Below are 18,640 nucleotides of genomic sequence, written 5' to 3' on the forward strand. Positions count from 1 at the left end.
AAGCCATAAATATCTAAACTGGTAAGATTGCTAGTTTAATGTTAGCTCTTAAAAACACACAGTTGTTTGTTTGTCTTCTGGTATCTTTGCTAAAAATAAAAGTAGTAAGACTACTCTAAAAGAAGCCAGATCTCCAAAAAAAAAAAAAAAAGAAAGAAAGAAAGAACACGTGCCATGTGATCTTATTGGCATACTGTTCAAATTACGCAGAAATGACCCTGTGCAAGGAGCAGTGACGTTGGTTATCCCGCCGGGTGGCAGGGCAGCACTGGCTGTGGAGGTGCTCCTAGGTTCTCTTCCCTGGTCTGGGCACTGATAACGTGGAAATGCAGAGTTTGTGGAAAATTTAATGTACTCACAATTTGTGCACTTTAAGTTCAATTCAAAGTCACTAAATAAGAACACTGCTAAGGGAATGGGCATTTGGCCGAGTGCCTAAGACACCTGTGCCCCTTATCAGAGTACTAAGTTCAGTTTCCTACTCTGGCTCCTGATTCCAGCTTCTCACTAATGCAGACCCTGGGAGGCAGTGGGGATGGCTCAAGTAGTTGGGTCCCTGCCACTCACATGGGAGACCTGGATTGACTTCTCAGCTTCAATCTTGACCAGCTCTTGGGGAGTGAACCAGTGGACATGAGCTGGCTCTCACTCGTGTTCTCAATCTGGGAGGGGGAAAAAAAAAGAATGCTGCTCAGACACTGATGTGTTTGTACTGCTCGCCCAGAGGCAGGGGATGGGCTGAAGCCCGGTAAGTAGCCTGACCTCTGTCAAAACAGGGTCTCAGGTTGTGTATTCCAGGTGAGCGTAACCGGCAAATCCAGCCCTGCTGCCGCCCTGCTGTGAGAAACAAAGCCTTGGCCTGAAAACCCAGATCAGGGACTTCTTCCCTCACATTGGTCAGATTTTGACTTCACAGAGTTTATGAGAGGCACAATTAAAAGGTAAATATTTGGGAGGAAATGGTTTTTAAATCCTTGCATAGCTTTTCCATAAAACACGTTTACTATGAACTCTTTCAAGCCCCCACGTATGTTGATTCAGGGGGAAAGTCCACAAAAGGACCTATGGGAGGAGCCCCAGATCCATAGCCAGTCAGGACTGGTCTGAAGCCCGGCTTTGGCATCCATCTGCAGTGTCACTTTGGCTAAGTCCCTTCCCTTTTCAATCTTAGTTTTTTGGAATTAAAATGAAGATTATAATTTTAACCTTTTAATATTGTATGAAAATGTCTGACCTATAGAGACTTCTTTCTTTTTTATTTATTTGAGATGCAGAGAGAGACGGAGTTCCCACTGGCTGGCTGGTTCACTCCTCAAATGCCCATTATGGCTAGGACCAAGCCAGGAGCTGGGAACCCAATCCATGTCTCCTATGTGGGTGGCAGGAACCCAAGTTCTTGAGCCGTCACCTCACCACGGCCTCCCAACATCTATGTTAGCGGGAAACTCAAGTCAGGAGCCAGGGCCAGGAATCTGAAGCCAGAGCCAGGTTCTCTGAAGTGCGCTTCAGGCCTCTTCGCTGCTAGACTAAATGCCCACCCCCAGAGCTATCTTCTGCATGGTAGTTTATCTTCATATTAGCTTAGTCATTGTTCATTATTCTGCCTTCTGCCTTCTCCTGGTCCATCATCCTGCAGATGAGGAAGCAAATCACTCAGATTAGGTGGCAACTCTCCTGGCAGAGTTTTACTTGTGACAGTGCGGTTTCGGTTTGTTTGTTTATTTTTAAAGAATTATTTATTTATTTGAATGGTGGAGTTACAGAGAGGGAGAGGGAGAGGCAGAGAGAGAGAGAGCCTTCCATCTGCTGATTCACTCCCCAAATGGCCACAACTACCAGGGCTGGGTGAGGCAGAAGCCAGGAGCCAGGAGCTTCTTCTGGGTCTTCCACATGGGTGCAGGGGCCCAAGCTTCCACTGCTTTCCCAGGCACATTTGCAGGGAGCTGAAGTAGAGTAGCTGGGAATTGAACCGGTGTCCTAATGGGATGCCAGTGCTACAGGCAGCTGCTTAACCCGCTATGCCACAGCGCAGGCCCCAACAATGGAGATTCGTTGGGTAGAAAAGAATGATGACTTAGCCGGCGCTGCGGCTCAATAGGCTAATCCTCCGCGTTGTGGCGCCGGCACACCAGGTTCTAGTCCCAGTCGGGGCGCCGGATTCTGTCCCGGTTGCCCCTCTTCCAGGCCAGCTCTCTGCTGTGGCCCGGGAGTGCAGTGGAGGATGGCCCAAGTGCTTGGGTCCTGCACCCCATGGGAGACCAGGAGAAGCACCTGGTTCCTGCCTTCGGATCAGCACGGTGCACCGGCCGCGGCAGCCATGGGAGGGTGAACCAACGGCAAAGGAAGACCTTTCTCTCTGTCTCTCTCTCTGACTGTCCACTCTGCCTGTCAAAAAAAAAAAAAAAAAAAAAAGATGACTGAGATGGGATTGTCTCTCCCTAGAACTGAGAGCAGTTCTCTGAAGTGAAGCAACTGGAGGCCAGGACCCAGTCACCTCTGGTTGCTTCCATGGCACAAATACCACCCTCTAGTGGAGAGTCCCAGCTCTGAGGAGCTTTGGAAACAGCCAGGTGTTGTCAGAACGTTTGTCTCTATTACCAGTCTAATTTGTCTTTAGCATTATAAGCCGAAACTTCATTAATTAGCCCTAGGGAATGCTGTGATAATAATAGAAGCTGGGCCCGTAAGTATTGTATCGTGCAGTAAATAAATAAGCCTGCTTTCCATCCCTGTGTAGTTGGGTCAGGTGTGTAACTCAAGACCCCAACCCTCCGTAACACAGAGGACAGCACCTTCATTCTGGCAACAGCAAAGCTGCACACTGCGATCCAGAAGTCCTTTCCTTCAGAGTCTGCTGCCCGGCAAGCATGCACCCTTTATGAGCAGTCGAGTGAGCAGCTGGAGTCAGCTCAGGAAATAATGCATTTACTTCACCTGACTAGCCAGGTGCTGCAGATCTTTCCTGACACTGACGGATGGTCTCCTCTGCCCATCCATCCTGTGTCAGTCAGAGCAGAGGTTTCACATGGCCCCTGTGGCAAGTTCTTCTAAGTGCTGAGTGTCTGTGTGCCACAATTGCCCAGCATCCCTGCCGATTCCACAGAAAACCACCTGAACGTGCTGAATTAGTGATGCGTGCAGGCATGCCACGGAGGATCAGAATCCCCCAGCACTCTGGTGCCACTCCAGATGGGCAGTAGGGGCCACAGCGCCAGCGTTGCCATCTGCCATTTATTTCTGAAAAAGGAAGGGGATGAAAGACTCAAACTTTGATCTGCAAGACCCAAGCTTAAACCAACTTCCCACCAGATGTGTCTGTGATGAAAATCTGTATTGGAGTCTATTTAACGAAGCCTATGGCAAAGATCTGATCTTTTGAGTACTGTAGTTTTTAAAGATATATTTACTTATTTATTTGAAAGGCAGAGTGACAGAGAGAAAGGGAGAGAGACCAACAGAGAGATTTTCTCTCCTCTAGCTCACTCCCCAAGTGCTTGCTACAGATGGGGCTGGACTAGGCCTAAGCTAGGAGCCAGGAATTCCATCTGGGTCTCTCCTGTGAGTGACAGGGATCCAGGTCCTTGAGCCATCACCCTTTTCCTCCCAGGCGTATTAGCAGGAAGCTGGATCTGAAGAGGAGTAGCCAGCACTCTGTCCCAGGCACTCTGATGTGGTTTGTGGTGCTCCAAGCAGCAGCTTAACCCACTGCAGTTTGCGCCAGGCACTTTCTTGATTACTCCTGTTACACGCATTGGCGCCTAAAATCATAGCAGTATTATTAGCGAGTGCTGAGATTATCTCTGACTTTTAGGGGGAAACTGGAACATAGGGAAAATTCTAGCAAGTAATGAAGCTGGGATCAGAACCCAGTCCTGGCTGAGGACGAGGCCTGAGCCTACCTGCTGTGTCACACTCTGGGTACAGAGCATCATTGTGCTAGCACTCTGTGGCAGTTTATGGTATACAAACAGCTTTCACTGTTCACTCCACAGAGCATTGGACCTTATGGTTCTGTTTCATGACTAAGGAAACTGAAGCTTGGAGAAGTTCCTGAGATGACACTGGGTATATAAAGCACTCCGTGCACACTGGCACGCAGCTATTGTTTAATAAGTACTCAGTCTTTTCCCACCCTTTAGCCATCAGGAGTTACAGTAGGGTACCCAAACACAGATGCCAAACCCAGTCCATGCAGCCACAGACGTCCCAGTCAGTACTCGCCTTCACCACGGAGCTGATTACTTCTCTCTGACTAGTTCAGAGCTGGTGCCCATGCCCCTCTCTTCTCCCTGCCCTGGCTCTGGAGCTGGAAACCAGCACAGCACAGACAGTTCACCTTCCTCCTCCACTCCTCTTTAAACATTGCCCATCACTCACTGCACTTCTCCCCTCTGAGCCCAGACCTAACCTCAGTCCTTTCTCCAACACAGTGCTAGAAACAACCCCTACCAACTGAACAGTTCAGTTTTTGAATTGAAATCTGTATTTGCCACCCCTGCTTTCCTGGCTGAAAACTTACCATACAAAACTGGCATGCCTAACCACTCCTCTATTTTGGTAAACATTCTTGGAATCTTTCTTCTTGTCTCCTTCCCCTCTGGGTTGGGCCTAAAAGTCCATATGTCTTTTAAGTGTACCCAGCTTGAGCTTACACCATGTTGAAATGATCTTCATTAGCTTGATCTCCCATGTGCCCAATCCTTTGTGTCTGATGACTTCAGAGAAGGGGTGCTACCCTAATATACGAAAGCTCGTGCAGAGAAGTAGTTTTGGGGGAACACTGAGACTAGAAAGGGCCAGGTGATGAATGCCAGCCTTGATAGAGGCACCCATAAGGTACTATGAGTAAGTGTTGACTGGCAGAAGCTGGATCACGATGCACCAGCTCAGAGGCTGCACAGAAGCCTAGGCAAGGAACAAGGCCAAGAGGGACAAGACATCACCACAGTGTCACCTCTTATTTGTATGGCGCCTTAAAGAGGACTTGCAACCTGACCACATGTCAGAGTCGCCAAGCTCCAGGCCTCACCCCAGACCTGCTGGCTCTGAGTCTCTTCTTAATTGTGGTGTTTGGAAAATGCAACCTCTCAGTATCCAGAGGACTTTCTTATCCTTATCTCTTTGTCCAAGCTCGTTTTTACTTCCTGGGCAGGTCAGCCTAGTTTTTCCAACAAGGTCTTAGGCTGGGAAGTAATGTGACTGTTGTGCCTTTTGTGTGGCTCGGTTCTTTCACCCTGTCATATGTTAGTGTAGACCCTCCCCATTTACCCAAGGAACAGGTTACTGAACATATCCACGCATTCCATCTGTGTCATAATTTCTCAATAATAATTCTGTGTAGAATCTACAGATTCTCTATTGGGTGGATAGAGAAAGGATATAAATAGCTTCTACCAAAAGGTTCCAGGTTACTTCTATTATCTCTTCATAAAACAGTCCAATCATTATACTTGTGATCATAGTAGGTATTTATCAGCAGTATCAGGTGCAGTGCCACATATCTTAGAGAAGGTTTCATCTCATAAACCGGCTCCAGTCAAGTTCATAGTGATTGCCCGGAGCATTATGCTGAGATGGCGTCTTGAGATGTGTCTGTGGCTGGGCCGGCACTGTGGCATAGCGGTAGCGTCGGCATCCCATGTGGGCGCCAGTTCAAGTTCCAGCTTCTGAACCAGCTCCCTGCTGATGTGCCTGGGAAAGCAGTGGAGGATGGGCCAGGTCTTTGGTCTGGGTCTCCACATGGGAGACCCAGAAGAGGCTCCTGGTTTTGGACCAGCCCAACTTCAGCCATTGCAGCCATTTGGGGAGTGTACTGGCAGATGGAAGATCTCTCTGTCTCTGCCACTCTCTCTGTAACTCTGCCTTTGGAATAAATAAATAAATCTTTGAAAAACAAAAAAGAGATGTGTCTGCGGTAACAGAAGGAAACCCTGTGATTGACCAAAGATGTGTGCCCTGGGCCTGAGCGTGATGAGAAGCAGCGCATTTGCCATCCATTGCCTTCCCTGCTTAATTTGTCCCCGTCGCACCACAGTGGTGGTTTAACCCCCTGGTCAATAACTACAAGCCATGCTCAAAGGAAGACTTTGTCACAGGGTTGTTGTTTAATATACAACATCCAAACCCAAGAACGCGGTTGACAGCATGGGGCCGTGAGGCCAAGGGACCGAAAACAAGCTGCCGTGGCCTGGGCTTTGTGGCTGCACAGGCTCATTCTGACCATGGCCGCAGTTCTGGGTGGCTGTGGAGCACAGCTCAGGTAGCCACATACACAGGAAATGCATGTTCTGAGGAAGTGGGTTGGTCTTCCTTCTGTGTTTAGATTTCATTTTCTCATGGAACTCTGAGGAGGTAGCACTCTCCGTTCCAAAGCTGGGAAGTGAGCACTAGGAAACATGCGTCATGTTCAACTCCAGGAGCCCAGGGCCATCCGGTAATTCCTGGATGACAGTCCTGGAGCTAAATGGCTGTTTTGTCCCTACTACGACATAATGCTGATGGACGTGCGAGAGAGCAGGACGGATACCTACTACCAGTGCTGCCGAAGAAAATCCCTTCGTCACTTCGTGCTTAATGCAGTGACTGGACGAGGGGAACCCCAGCTGGGAGTGTCAGCAACTCTAGCAGCTTTTTCTCTTTCTTTCTTTCTTTTTAATAAACTTCTCTTTTGATTACATTTTCCATGAACTTTGTATTTATTTGAAAGGCAGAGCAAAAGAGAGAGAGAAAGATCTTTCTTCCCTGTCTGCTGGTTCACTCCTCAGATGGCTGTAACAGAAGGGTGTGGACCAGGGGTCAGGGGCCGGAAACTCCATGCAGTTTTTCCACGTGGGTGCAGGGACCTGAGCACTCCAGCCATCCTCTGCTGCCTCCCCAGCACATCAGCAGGAAGCTGGATTGGAAGCAGAGTGTCCTGGACTCGAACAAGGCACTCTGATACAGGATGTAGGTGTTCCAAGTGGTGGCCTCACCTACTGCTCCATACGCCTGTCCCTCATCCAGGCTTCTGCATTCTGTGTTATCACTTCCGCTGTTACCAGAGATGGCTGGAATAGAGTTCTTGTCACCCCATAAGAAAAGACTTTCAGACATGAGACGCATGTGGTAATAAGCAAGCCAATGAAGTTCAAGGAAGCGTTGCCCCCGACAGGCTGGGTGTGCCTCCCAGCAAGGAGCTCAGGCCCAGTGTGAACTCAGACCAAGGCTTCTGTGGTGCGGACTCCACTTCTTCCCGCTCTTTCTCCTTCCCCCCTCCCTCTTCTTCTGGGATGTTACTGAGCGAACGACAAAACTTTGAGACATGAGATTCCTCCCAAGGCGTTACTGCACAGTATGATCAGACCAGGTAGCCCCCCTGGTGCCAGCCCAGGAAGATTCTCTCGAATCCCCTCTCCCCATCAAGGTAATCAGACACTGGCAGGACCTTGCATGTGTAAACACCAGGCTACCTCCAAAGCACGCTTCTAAGGCTGCTACGTTCCTTCCCATGTGACCTTGTGTTTCCCTTTCAGCCCCTTTTACACACGGCTAATGTCCACCTTCCTACCTAACACCCCCCTGTGGCACCTGGGCTCCAACAGCGTAGGCCCCAAACAGGGGGGTCAGGATTTGCCTGCTCAACAAACACTATTAGGAGTTCTCTAGGGAACAGCAATACTGCTTAGCTGGGATCTTAAGCTCACCTGAGGTATCCATTTGCCAAGAAGGTGCTCAGTTTGGTGATCTGCCCCAAAACAGAATCTTCGAAACTGCCTTTTCTACAGAAAGAACTTAGCCTTCACCCACAGACGGGCATTGCTGCGATTCAGCAGTCCCCAGTCCCGTTGAGTGAGCTCTGCCCTGGCACAAGCCCTTTGCACAGTGCTGCTATGCACTCGTTGACGTTTAGGCCACCTGGTGGTTTGTGTGCCAAAGGTAGCAGTCTAGACAGCTGCACTCACACTTGTCACCAAGTCTTTTACTGACCACATGCTGGAACAGGCAGCTCTGAGCTGTGGTTCCCACCTGGTTTCGAACAGTTAACCCCTTGGGTGGAACCAGTGACCCTAGGGCCCAACACCCGACATGATCTCAAGAAAGTAAGGTTCTCCGGGATTTCATTTCAGCTGTCACCCACAAAACAATGTTGTCATCTGTTTTGGATACGTGCCGCAGTGGTGAAAGCGGTGCATTTTATCCTGTTCTGCGTTCGATCCGTGTGAATCTGCCTGCAGTATAAACAGAATCACTTGGCGAGGCAGGAGAGCTGGTCTGTCTCAGCCGTGGCCTGGTGTGGAGCTGTGAGTTATGACTGCAGCTCTGTTGTTAATGGGTGACATCACACAGGTCATGTCCCAGCCCTGAGTCTCAATTTCTTCATAAGGAGAGTGAAAGCCCCAGAGCAGGTGATCTCTGAGGTCTCATTAAGCCCAACAGCCAGTGTGTCTGATCCTGCACGTAAATTCAGCCGAGTTCCACAGACTTCCCTGACCGCCCTGTGGATGCTATCGATTGGTGGTACATATTCAGCAAAATCCACTCTGGCGAAGAGTTGTTCAGTGCCAATCCCCGGGGGCTCTTCCGGGCTTTCAGAGGCTCTGGTAGCCTGAAGACAAGAGGATTGTAGACTTGTATAAAAAGCTACTCCAGGATTTAACAACGGTGGGGCTTTTGCAATCTTAGATTCAGAGTTGTAGGAAATTGATGACTGAACCAGGCTCATAATATCAAAGCAAATAAACAATAACTCGAGAAACACACTAAGAACATGGACCATTAAATGCCTTGAATTTTGCCAACATGTTGTTATAACTTCCTGGAAGGCTATTTTAAATGTGCCTTAGGGGAAGGTGTGCCCCCTGAGAGTCAAGGCTTGTCCTCTGGGACAATAGGAAACAGCTGGCAGGCTGGACACATGCTAGACACAGCTGGCCCCGGGCTCCAGCTCAGCCTTGTGGTTGGCTGTTCTGATGTTTCAGCTTCTGAGGCCCATCTTCACTGATAACTTGAGTATAATTGATGGGTCTCTTTTCCTGTGGCAGCACAAGCTAAGCTTTTATGTGCTTGGGCCATTCCGTCTTCATGACCTCTTGGGAGCTGGAACTGTTGTTACCCGCCTTTTACGAAGTAGAAAGCTCAGCACCCCACCACCACCACCACCAAGGGAAAGGTAACTTTGCCAGATGACGTTAGTGGGAATGGCCCAGCAAAATTGAGGTCTGCAAGTTAATGACCTACAGACCTTATAGGATAGGGAGTCTTTAGCACAGATAATTCCACGCTCCATATCCAAAAACAACTTCCTGATGACAAATTCTTAGAGAGTGTGGGGAGGAGACATACCAGTGACACTTGGTGATGAGAGGGTTTTTTTTAATTATTTTTTTGACAGACAGAGTGGATAGTGAGAGAGAGAGACAGAGAGAAAGGTCTTCCTTTTTGCCATTGGTTCACCCTCTAATGGCCGCTGCGGCCGGCGCATCGCGCTGATCCGAAGCCAGGAGCCAGGTGCTTCTCCTGGTCTCCCATGCAGGTGCAGGGCCCAAGCACTTGGGCCATCCTCCACTGCCTTCCCGGGCCATAGCAGAGAGCTGGCCTGGAAGAGGGGCAACCGGGATGGAATCCGGCACCCCAACCAGGACTAGAACCCGGTGTGCCGGCGCCGCAAGGCGGAGGATTAGCCTGTTAAGCCACGGCGCCAGCTACGGTGATGGGAGGTTAAGAGCAGGATTCCTGTGATGAGAGCATTGGCCTCCCCAGCTGGGCAGTTGTTCTGTGTCTTGAGATTCCTAGACCAGGATGGAGAGCAGGTGTCAGTGAGAATTCTCACACCCAGGCCTAGGATCAGGCAGGCCCCTTTTTTTCCACTGCCCTCCTGTGGCTGTCTGAGCTCCCCTGACTCACAGCCCTGGGCCCAATGCCTGGCTCCTGATAATCCTAGATTCAGTAGAAGTAGCAGTGTTAGTCAGGAACACGTACCAGGCACTGCTCCATGCTTTATTTTACTTAATTCCTAGACTGAGCCCCTGAGGTAAAGATTATCACCATTTGCATTTTACAGCAACATGCCGTGGTCACAGTTAGGAAGCAGGAACCTTAGTGCTTGAACCTAGGACGTCTGACTTCTCTGCACCCCGCCTCTAAGTAGGAAGGGGGCTGATTGGTGAAAGGACCTGGCACAGGGTGCTGATTTCCTTTTATGGAAATGCTGTGGTCAGCTCACACTGCCGGGGCCTCCCTGTGATGACGCTGCAGCCCTGGACTGATAGTTTCCACGGAGAGTTGTGTAGACATTAGAGTTGTGTTTTTGTTTATTTGGAGCTGTCTTGTTAGGAGAGGATTTATACGCTGGCGTTGATGTAGGACAGCAATCAGGCGGTGTTTTCTGCCTCTGACAGTTGGTGTGATAGTTTGCTTCCAGTGAAGTTTGACTCACTGTATCTGGAAGCTGTCAGAAGTGGAAGCATGAAAAGGTCATGACAGATGGCTGTGGATAAGTGGGTAGGGAGGAGAGCTGGCAAAGGAGACAAATGGCCTCCCTTGTTTCCGAGGGAAAGGCTGACCCCAGCCACTCCAGGCAGGCCCAGGGCTCTCTTCTCCCGCCACGACTAGAGAGTGGCTCGGACTTGGGTAGAACGCAGGGCCTGGGAGGCCTTCCCGGCAGCTCCGCCGCTGGGGCTCTTGAGAGCTGCTGGGTGGAGGTGCTCTTCCAGTTAGGGTCGCATTCCATGATGGCCAGTCCCGAACTCAGCATCCTCATTCCTCCTCTCAGTACAAGCTGAGAAAGAGTGTTGAGTTCCCAGGTGAAAACCAGAGAAAAAGTCAGCTTCCAAAATGATGTTTGTGTGTATTGTGGGTGAAACTTATTTTGGAAACATATGGGGAAGGAAAGGATGTGACCCCACATCCAGAGGTGACTGCTTTTCCAGTTGGGAACATTTCCTTTTTTGATCTCTTTTCTATAGATATTTTTCCTGTCCTTTTCACTTGTGTTGTATTCTAAGAATTTTTCCCAGTCAAAACTCATCATGACCATATATTTCATCCCACTTGGATGAACTATTCCACTATTGTTGGCCATTTAAATAGGAGAAATATAAACGTTAATGTTTATTTTCATATACTCGAAAGGCAGAGCTACAGGGGAGGAAAGCTCTCCCATCGCTGGTTCACTCCTCAGATACCTGCAACAGCCAGGGTTGGGCCAGGCCCAAGTCAGGAGCCAGGAACTCTGTCCAGGTCTTCCACCTGGGCAACAGGGGCCCAAGCACTTGAGCCGTCTTCCTCTGCCTCCCAGGATGCATCAGCAGAAGCTGGATCATAAATAGAATAATCTGAATGTGAACTGACACTCCGATATGAGATGCAGGCATCATAGCAGTGCCACAACACCTGTAATTTTGATAAAAGCCCACTGCCTTTATTTCCTGGGGAATACATTTTATAACATGAAATAGTTAAAATAGTTCCTAAGTGACTCTTAAAGGAGTGCCCCTGCCTTTCATTGAGTAACTTTATACAAAAACTTTAGCCAAGGAAATCAAAAGTACTCGAGGTAAAGAACAAGAGTACTGGGGCCAGCATTGTCACACAACAGGTTAAGCTACCACTTGAGACACCAGCATCCCGAATCGGAGTGCTGGTTTGAGTCCCAGCTACTCCGCTTCTGCTGCAGCTTCCTGCTAATGCACCTGAGAAGGCAGTGGAGATGGGCCTCTGCCACCCATGTGGGAGACCAGGATGGAGCTCCTGGCTCCTGGCTTCAGCCTGACCCAGCCCTGGCTATTGCAGCCATTTGGGGAGTGGATCAGCAGATGAAAATCTCCCCTGCCCCATTGTTCTCTTTGCCTCTTCCTCTCTCCCTCCTTCCCTCCCTCTACTTTTCAAATAAATAAGTAGATCTTTTTAAAAAACAACACTGGTTGGATTTCATGCCTCAATCTGCCATGTACGAACAGAAATAGACAAGTGCATTTATTGGCATGTTTGCACATTTATTCTTCAAGAATGACTATTCCTTCAACGGAGTTCGACTTACCTCCTTGACGCAAGGTGGTGAGACGGGCAGAGCAGTGGGAACCTGACAACCCTGGGTTTGGAAAGTGGCTTTTCCACTCAAAAGCTCCCTGACCTTGGAGTAGCACCTTTCCCTCCTAGGCCACGCTGTACAAAACACCCAGCTCAGGTCCTGAGAGTTCAGATTCTGGAACCCAACTTACTGGGTTCAAATCCCAGCTTTGCCACTGATGAGCTGGGAAATCCTGGGCAAGTTGTTCGACCTCCCTTTATTTCCGTGTGAAATAGCAGGGACCAGTAGCCAGGCTTACGAGGACTCGCTCCTGGGAAGTAGCTGCCAGCTCCTGTCGGCTGTTGTGTTGCCGCCGTCAATCCTGAGGGGGAACGATGGGCAGCATGGCTGTGGGCTCTGCTGAGAAGGCTGCACCACGTGACTGCAGGCGCCAGCGCCCACTGAAACAGGAGCTGCGGTGAGCCTGCCGGCATCGCGCCCGCGCTCTTTGCCTCAACCTCAACCCTGTGAAAATAGCCCACAGGGAACGCGCATTCTGCAGTCCTCATCTCGCAGTATCCGTGTCACCAGGGGACATCGATCCCCTCCCCTTGGCAGCTGAGAAGCAGCAGTGACAAGTGGGTCCCAGTCACACTGCTCCCGCCAGCCGGCTTCCACAGCACACATCTCATCTCAGCATTTGCCTGTGTCTTTAACATGCTCAGTCCTATCGCACCGCACCCCCGCGCCCTGTCCCTGCCTGGTCTCCGTGTGCCACGCCTACTCCTCCCAACCAGGGAGACCTAGGACTCCCCAGCAGGAGACAGCCAGGCGGCACCCTGCAGACTGTTTTCAGCAGTGGGGCCTGGGTGCTCCAGAACTGAGCTGCTCCCGTGGACCGCCTCAGGCCCTCCCCAACTGGTAGCAGAAGGCGGTGTGTGTCCAGCAGGAACAAGAAGGGTCCTGCGGGGCCACGGGCTCTGCTTTAAAGAGCTGAGACTCACGCACCTCTCTGGGTGAGATTATTTAATGTATGGAAGGATTTTCTTCCATCAGGAAAGCTTCCCCTACAGGTTCCTTTAAATAGTGACTCCTCTAGGCAGGCGAGTGTTTTACAGATCATTAACTACTTGACTGAAAGCCTACAGGGCAGAGAAACTTAAACCTGAAGTGTTGGGAGCCCCTGCCAATTACAGATCAATCCAAAATGAAGATAAAAGATCTCTGGGACTAGAAGTCAGTAGGAAAATGTGATTCAAGTCAGAAAAAAATCTGATTTACACACAACTTTTTGGAACACACCACTTGTTTAAATGGTGTTCCACCTGTCTGCCCATCTTGAACCTACTGCAGCCATCTCCCACGTCTTCATCCCAAGCCCCAGTCTTAGGGTTCCCCTCTGTGAACAGCGCCTGCACCGTCTCCCCAGGAAAGGGCGTCATTGGGAAAATGTTCTTGTGGCTGTGCAGAGCTTAGGCGACTGATGCCAAGATACAGCCCGTAATGGATGAACTGTACTGTAACAATTTGCAGATAAAAATAATAGAAGTTAAAGTGTACTTTACATGATAAAAGAAAGATGAAAGAGGACGAGAGTCTGTTACATCTGAGATGGTTACAAAAGTCCTGCTTTGTGAAGTAGGCTCTGTTGAAAAGATTGATGCAATGGGGAGTGACCTTGGCTTTGAGCAGGAGCTGGTGATGTATGTATGAGCATCCCTCTGCTAAATGGACCCAGATTTGTAGCACTAATATACATGGGAGCCCAGAACCAAACTCAGTATGGCAATAAATCAACAGCCACTTTGGGTGTCATTTCTGGTTTATATTCCACTATTGTTCTATCACTTTAATTCATGTCACTATCATCTTTTCATCTGGAACAGTTTTATATAATTTTCCAGTGGAGTTACCTGACAAATCCTATCAAATTAACAAGGTACATTAACAATATTGACTGACTGCGGCTGCAGGAGTTGCAGGGCCATAGAACAAAATTTTAAAACCGTGTCTCTGGTGATGATTTTTTCCCCTCTCCTTCTGAGAACGGAATGCGGGGCAGGGTTTATTTCCACATGAGAGCTATGCACATTTATTTTGCTCTGTTCATTTTGACTTTTATAAATGTCAAAAGAAGAAGCAGAATAAGGAGGGGCACACACACACACACACACACTCACACGCCACTAACAACCATGGCTTAAATACTTTCCTTCTTTCGGGCAACTATGGAAGTGTCCAGATCTGTAACAATTAATGACCAAATTGGAGGCAAGAGTGTAAGTGGGTGGTCATAATCTATTTGAAGTGAAATGTAATAAAATCGATCTCCAGCTACATTCTTGCCCTCCTGCAATCATCCAGACCTGGGATGTAGAGTCGTTCAGACTTGGGACATTGTGCCTAATTGAAATATGATGTTCCTGGAAAATATCTGACGACAAGACCCCGTGTCCGATTAATTAGAAAATACCAATTGTTCATCTTTACCAAAGACCACACAGTCACAGCCGGGGTTAAGCAACCATCACTGCTTTGTCTGCTGGAGACAGCGGAGGGCTCCCTCCTGTAGTCTGGCTCTACAGTCTCCTGCCTTTGTCTAACTGGCACGGGGGCCTTGTCATAAAATACAGTTGGAGTGTGTGGCACACGAACCCATAAGGATTCTGTTTGTGTTTGTTGTCTTTTAAGTTTCTTGTCAGCCTGCGATCTGTGTGTGTGTGTTGGTTTTGGGGCTGGGGGGGTTTTAATTGAGCTGTTTCTTTTATTTGCTGCTGCTTTCAGCTTGCCTCATTTTCTCAAATTTTGTCCAGAAATTTCAAAGTGTGACCCGTAGGATGAGTTTTGTTAACTTCAGTTGTCTTTTCTGTTGCAGAATGTGCATTTGATTGTCTTAATTATTTCCTATATCTTTACTTCACTTTGCTTTTTAATCCCTTTGACCCTGCCCTTTAAACTGCAGCCTAAAATTAATTACTTTTAAGATTCCATATGGGGCCCACACTGTAGAAGGTGTATTAAAGGTTTTTGTCTCACTTCATGAACAAATTCCTCAATTTTCAGTGAGTGAAGAAAAACCATGCGTTTAACCTCGGTCATGTGTGTCAGGTGGAGCGCATGCCCCTCTGCCATACTGGGAGAGCCTCTGCTGTGCGCTTCCACGTGTACCCCAGGGGTGTCACCTTTGTTCCCAGCCATTGTGCAGCGTGTTGCGACTTCCAAGGCTCTGAAAGTGAGGCTGGAAGTGCCAGCATCTTGCGCTCTGGGTTCCTGTTCTAAGGCCTTTGTTGCATGAAGCTCCCACCCGGTGCTGAGTCTCCCCCTAGCAGACAAGCATCGACTTCCCAGCCTGAAGCCAGGCTCCAAGACTTGAACTTGGAAGGTTGTGTGTAAAGATCCTCCTGTGACTTTGATCCTCCTGTGACTTCCTTTAAATGTAGCTTGGGTAATTATTTACTATCACGGAAGGAGAGGCATAGGTTGTTTTTTTCCTGTTTTTAATGTGTAAAGCCTTCCTGGATCCGAGCCTCCCTGGTGGTCGCCTCGCTGTATTGGTGTGGGTGGTGTAACCGATTCCTCTCTGCACCCAGATCTTCCGGAGACAGGAACACTGATCAGCACTGTTTTAAATGACCTTGTGTTATAATTGATTCCATGACAGCATGGAGGTCAAGACAGTATGTGGGTGAATTCTGTGTTGTGTCTGTTCTGTCGAAGAAGATGTGGCTCTTACTATCTGTCCATGGAGTTCAGAGCCGCCCCTCTTCCCACCCGAGAAGCCAGACTGTGCCACTCCTCCATGCCATTTGGAGGCTCCTTCTGTCTGTCTGTAAAAGCCTGTGGCACTCCCCAGAACCCCAAGAAAGAGCTCGTGTTACCCAATCTAGGATGTATAAAGCAGTTCGAATGATTACACTTTCCACTTCTCGTGGCTTCTTTTTGTGCTCCCCTTGGCCTTACAGGTATCTCTGGAGACAAAGTAGAGATAGACCCCGTTACGAACCAGAAGGCCAGCACTAAGTTTTGGATTAAGCAGAAACCCATCTCAATCGATTCCGACCTGCTCTGTGCCTGTGACCTTGCTGAAGAGAAAAGCCCCAGTGAGTAGTCCTTTTATTTATGTCTCCTTTCTCTCGTCCCTCTCTTCCCCTCTGTGTGCTGGGTGCCAGCAGAATATATTGCCACCGTGTCCTTTTTTCCTTGGGTCTCTTTAATTCATTACCAGAAATTTCTTTTAATCAGACAGGATTGTATTACGGCGCCCAGAGCCTGACGTGAGCCTTCTTCCTGGTTGGTCCTTGCAGCCCAGCTCCTGACCTCAGCAGGCCCCACCCTGGGGCCTGGGGGCACCAGGGCAGTTCCTGCTGGGAACTCGAACTCGCCAGCGCCGCATTTCGCTTCGTGTTCCCCTCCCCTTCCCATGCGGGGTACTTGTCCAGGCAGACCTGGGCCTGCGTTCCCCACCAGATGGACGAAGCTGGGGGATTTCGCACAGCGCTGAAGGCTGGATTTAGATATCCATCATGACGGAGGTGTCAGCACCCCCACGTTATTGGCAGCTGCATGACCCACCAGCTCATAATTAAACTCCCGCCTGGTCCTGCAGGAGCGAGCGCTGCCGGCCTGGCGTTCCTCCGCCTAAATTATCAAAGTAGATCCCGTCCGGTTGTATATTTTGGCATATTATATTTTTGCAGTTAAGTAATTGAGTATAGCGCTTAGATTAATCACTTAATCATTTTTAGGACTCCAGTCCTATCAAGGAGCAGAAAGGACACATCGATCACACGGAAATCCGTGCACGGAAAAGGGTGTAAACCACACAGGGGCGTAGTTGCCTGGAGAAGGCTGGCGGACAGGGGTTCTCCAACTCCAGGACTTGCAGCGCCACCTGTGGAGCCTGTTTAAAATGCGCTTGCGTGTGGCCCCTGCCCCAGTACATTCCAATTCAATAATTTGCAGTATGGACTCAGTGTGGACTCTATGTTCTAGTGTCCACTAACTTTGAGAACAAATCTGTTATAAGGAATTACATACTTAAACGGGGCAATAAGAAATGTGAAGACCAGCAAGTGTTTATAATAGATAATACTAACTAAACGGCCTCCCACGCACACCCAGAGCACTGAGCCCGTGAGGGCTTACAGATAGGCATGTGCCTCAGGGCCCCACCTCTGGGCAGGTATTTTTTGTCAGATCTGTGTGAGGCTACAGCTCGGCCAGTAGGGGGAACGTTGTAGGGCACAGGGAAAGGAGAACGGCTGTGCTCACCCTCTTCCCACCACCCCCGCCCTCCCAACGAGGCCTCCAGCCGCAGGATGCCGGGTGAGATCACCTGCTGCACTGTGGGCCTGGCCCAAGACTGCGGAGCACTCCACCCTGGGCTCAACCTCGTCTTCCTAATCCTCTCACTCCAGCCTACCCACTGATAGAGATGTCACGCTGCTGGCCTCTTCCTGTCCAAGAACGGAGGCGGCTTTGGAAAGGAACGCTTTATAAACTCTCCTTGCCTCGGAAAAGAAAGGCGCAGGGGTGAGCTGGAGTGGACAGGTCAGAGAGAGAAGCAGACTCACGCCGCAAGGAGGGCTGAGATGGGGGCACCACGAGTGCCGAGGAAACCCGCGGCCCAGCCAGGTCCCTGCACACGGGGGACGCAGGGCAGGCAGGCCCTCCCCTCCTCCCCACCACGCCCCCCGTTTCAGTGGTGACAATCTAGTAAGGGTCTGTTGTCTTATTTTCAGATGTTCCAGATGATTCTGTGTGGGGCTTACAGGTTTCCTTCTGTCTTTGTGGCTTCGCGATCTAGAAATTGTGGCATTTTCCTGAACAGGGGCTCGCTGTCCCTATGAAGCACTTCTCACGGCGCTGTCCCGATAGCTTTGCTTTCAGACAGGCTTCTGGGAGTGCAAGTGTTCTCCGAGGACCTCAGGGCCATGTGTGGGTGTCACTGTGGGTATAGGACAGGGTTGGGCACAAGGCCTCCCCTTCAACCAAAGGAACTGTACGTTTTCCTTTTAGAGACACTGGATTTTGAAAGTCTGTTGATAGCAAAGGTTTTACTGCTTTAAAAAAAAGGAAAGACTTAAGTTACAGGCTTAGGGAATAAAATTCAGCTCCTCGGCGTAGCCTTCGCAGACAACGCCCAGCCAATGCTCTGGCCTTGTCGCCCACAGTTTCCCATGCGGAGTCTGGCTCTGGCCTCCATGAACAACATGCGTTCTCGTGTTGCGTACCCCTGCTCTTCCCACCTCATGGCGTGCACCTTGCACTCTGCCCCCACCTCTGGCTTACAGACATTTCCGCCTCCCCACACTCAGCCCACGAACTTCAAACCCAACTCCATGTGGGCCTCGCTCTGTAACTGTGCCCCGCACACTGTATGAGGCTTTTCAGATTGCTCGTAGAGAAATGAAATTTTTAAATGAGTTTATTTTGGTGTAAAAGAATTTGAAATCCATGCATAGTTGTTTGATAGTGTCCATTTTCCACAGCTTTTTGAAAACCCCTCATAGTTACTGTTTGGGGCGCCTCTCTCTGCTAAGCTGACGAGGGCTGCTGGCCTGTCTCCTCTGGCCCTGGCCCAGGCATGCAGAGCTGTCCTCAATGCGTGTTGGCTCGAGACTGAACTTCGGGGAGGCCAGCATGAAGGGACCC

The 18,640-nt window shown here is 49.6% G+C and overlaps 1 protein-coding gene across 5 annotated transcripts in view; it reads left to right on the top strand.

Annotated features, from left to right (window-relative positions):
- Positions 1-18,640, top strand: part of MAPKAP1 (MAPK associated protein 1) — a 268,601-nt gene that overhangs the window by 220,852 nt on the left and 29,109 nt on the right. For all 5 annotated transcript variants that reach the window (XM_062207532.1, XM_062207530.1, XM_062207533.1 and 2 more), the window contains one exon: positions 15,949-16,086. In XM_062207532.1, the coding sequence (XP_062063516.1) occupies positions 15,949-16,086 (138 nt within the window). The remainder of the gene's footprint in view (positions 1-15,948; positions 16,087-18,640) is intronic.

This window comes from Lepus europaeus, chromosome 12, assembly GCF_033115175.1.
Source record: "Lepus europaeus isolate LE1 chromosome 12, mLepTim1.pri, whole genome shotgun sequence".
NCBI lineage: Eukaryota > Metazoa > Chordata > Mammalia > Lagomorpha > Leporidae > Lepus > Lepus europaeus.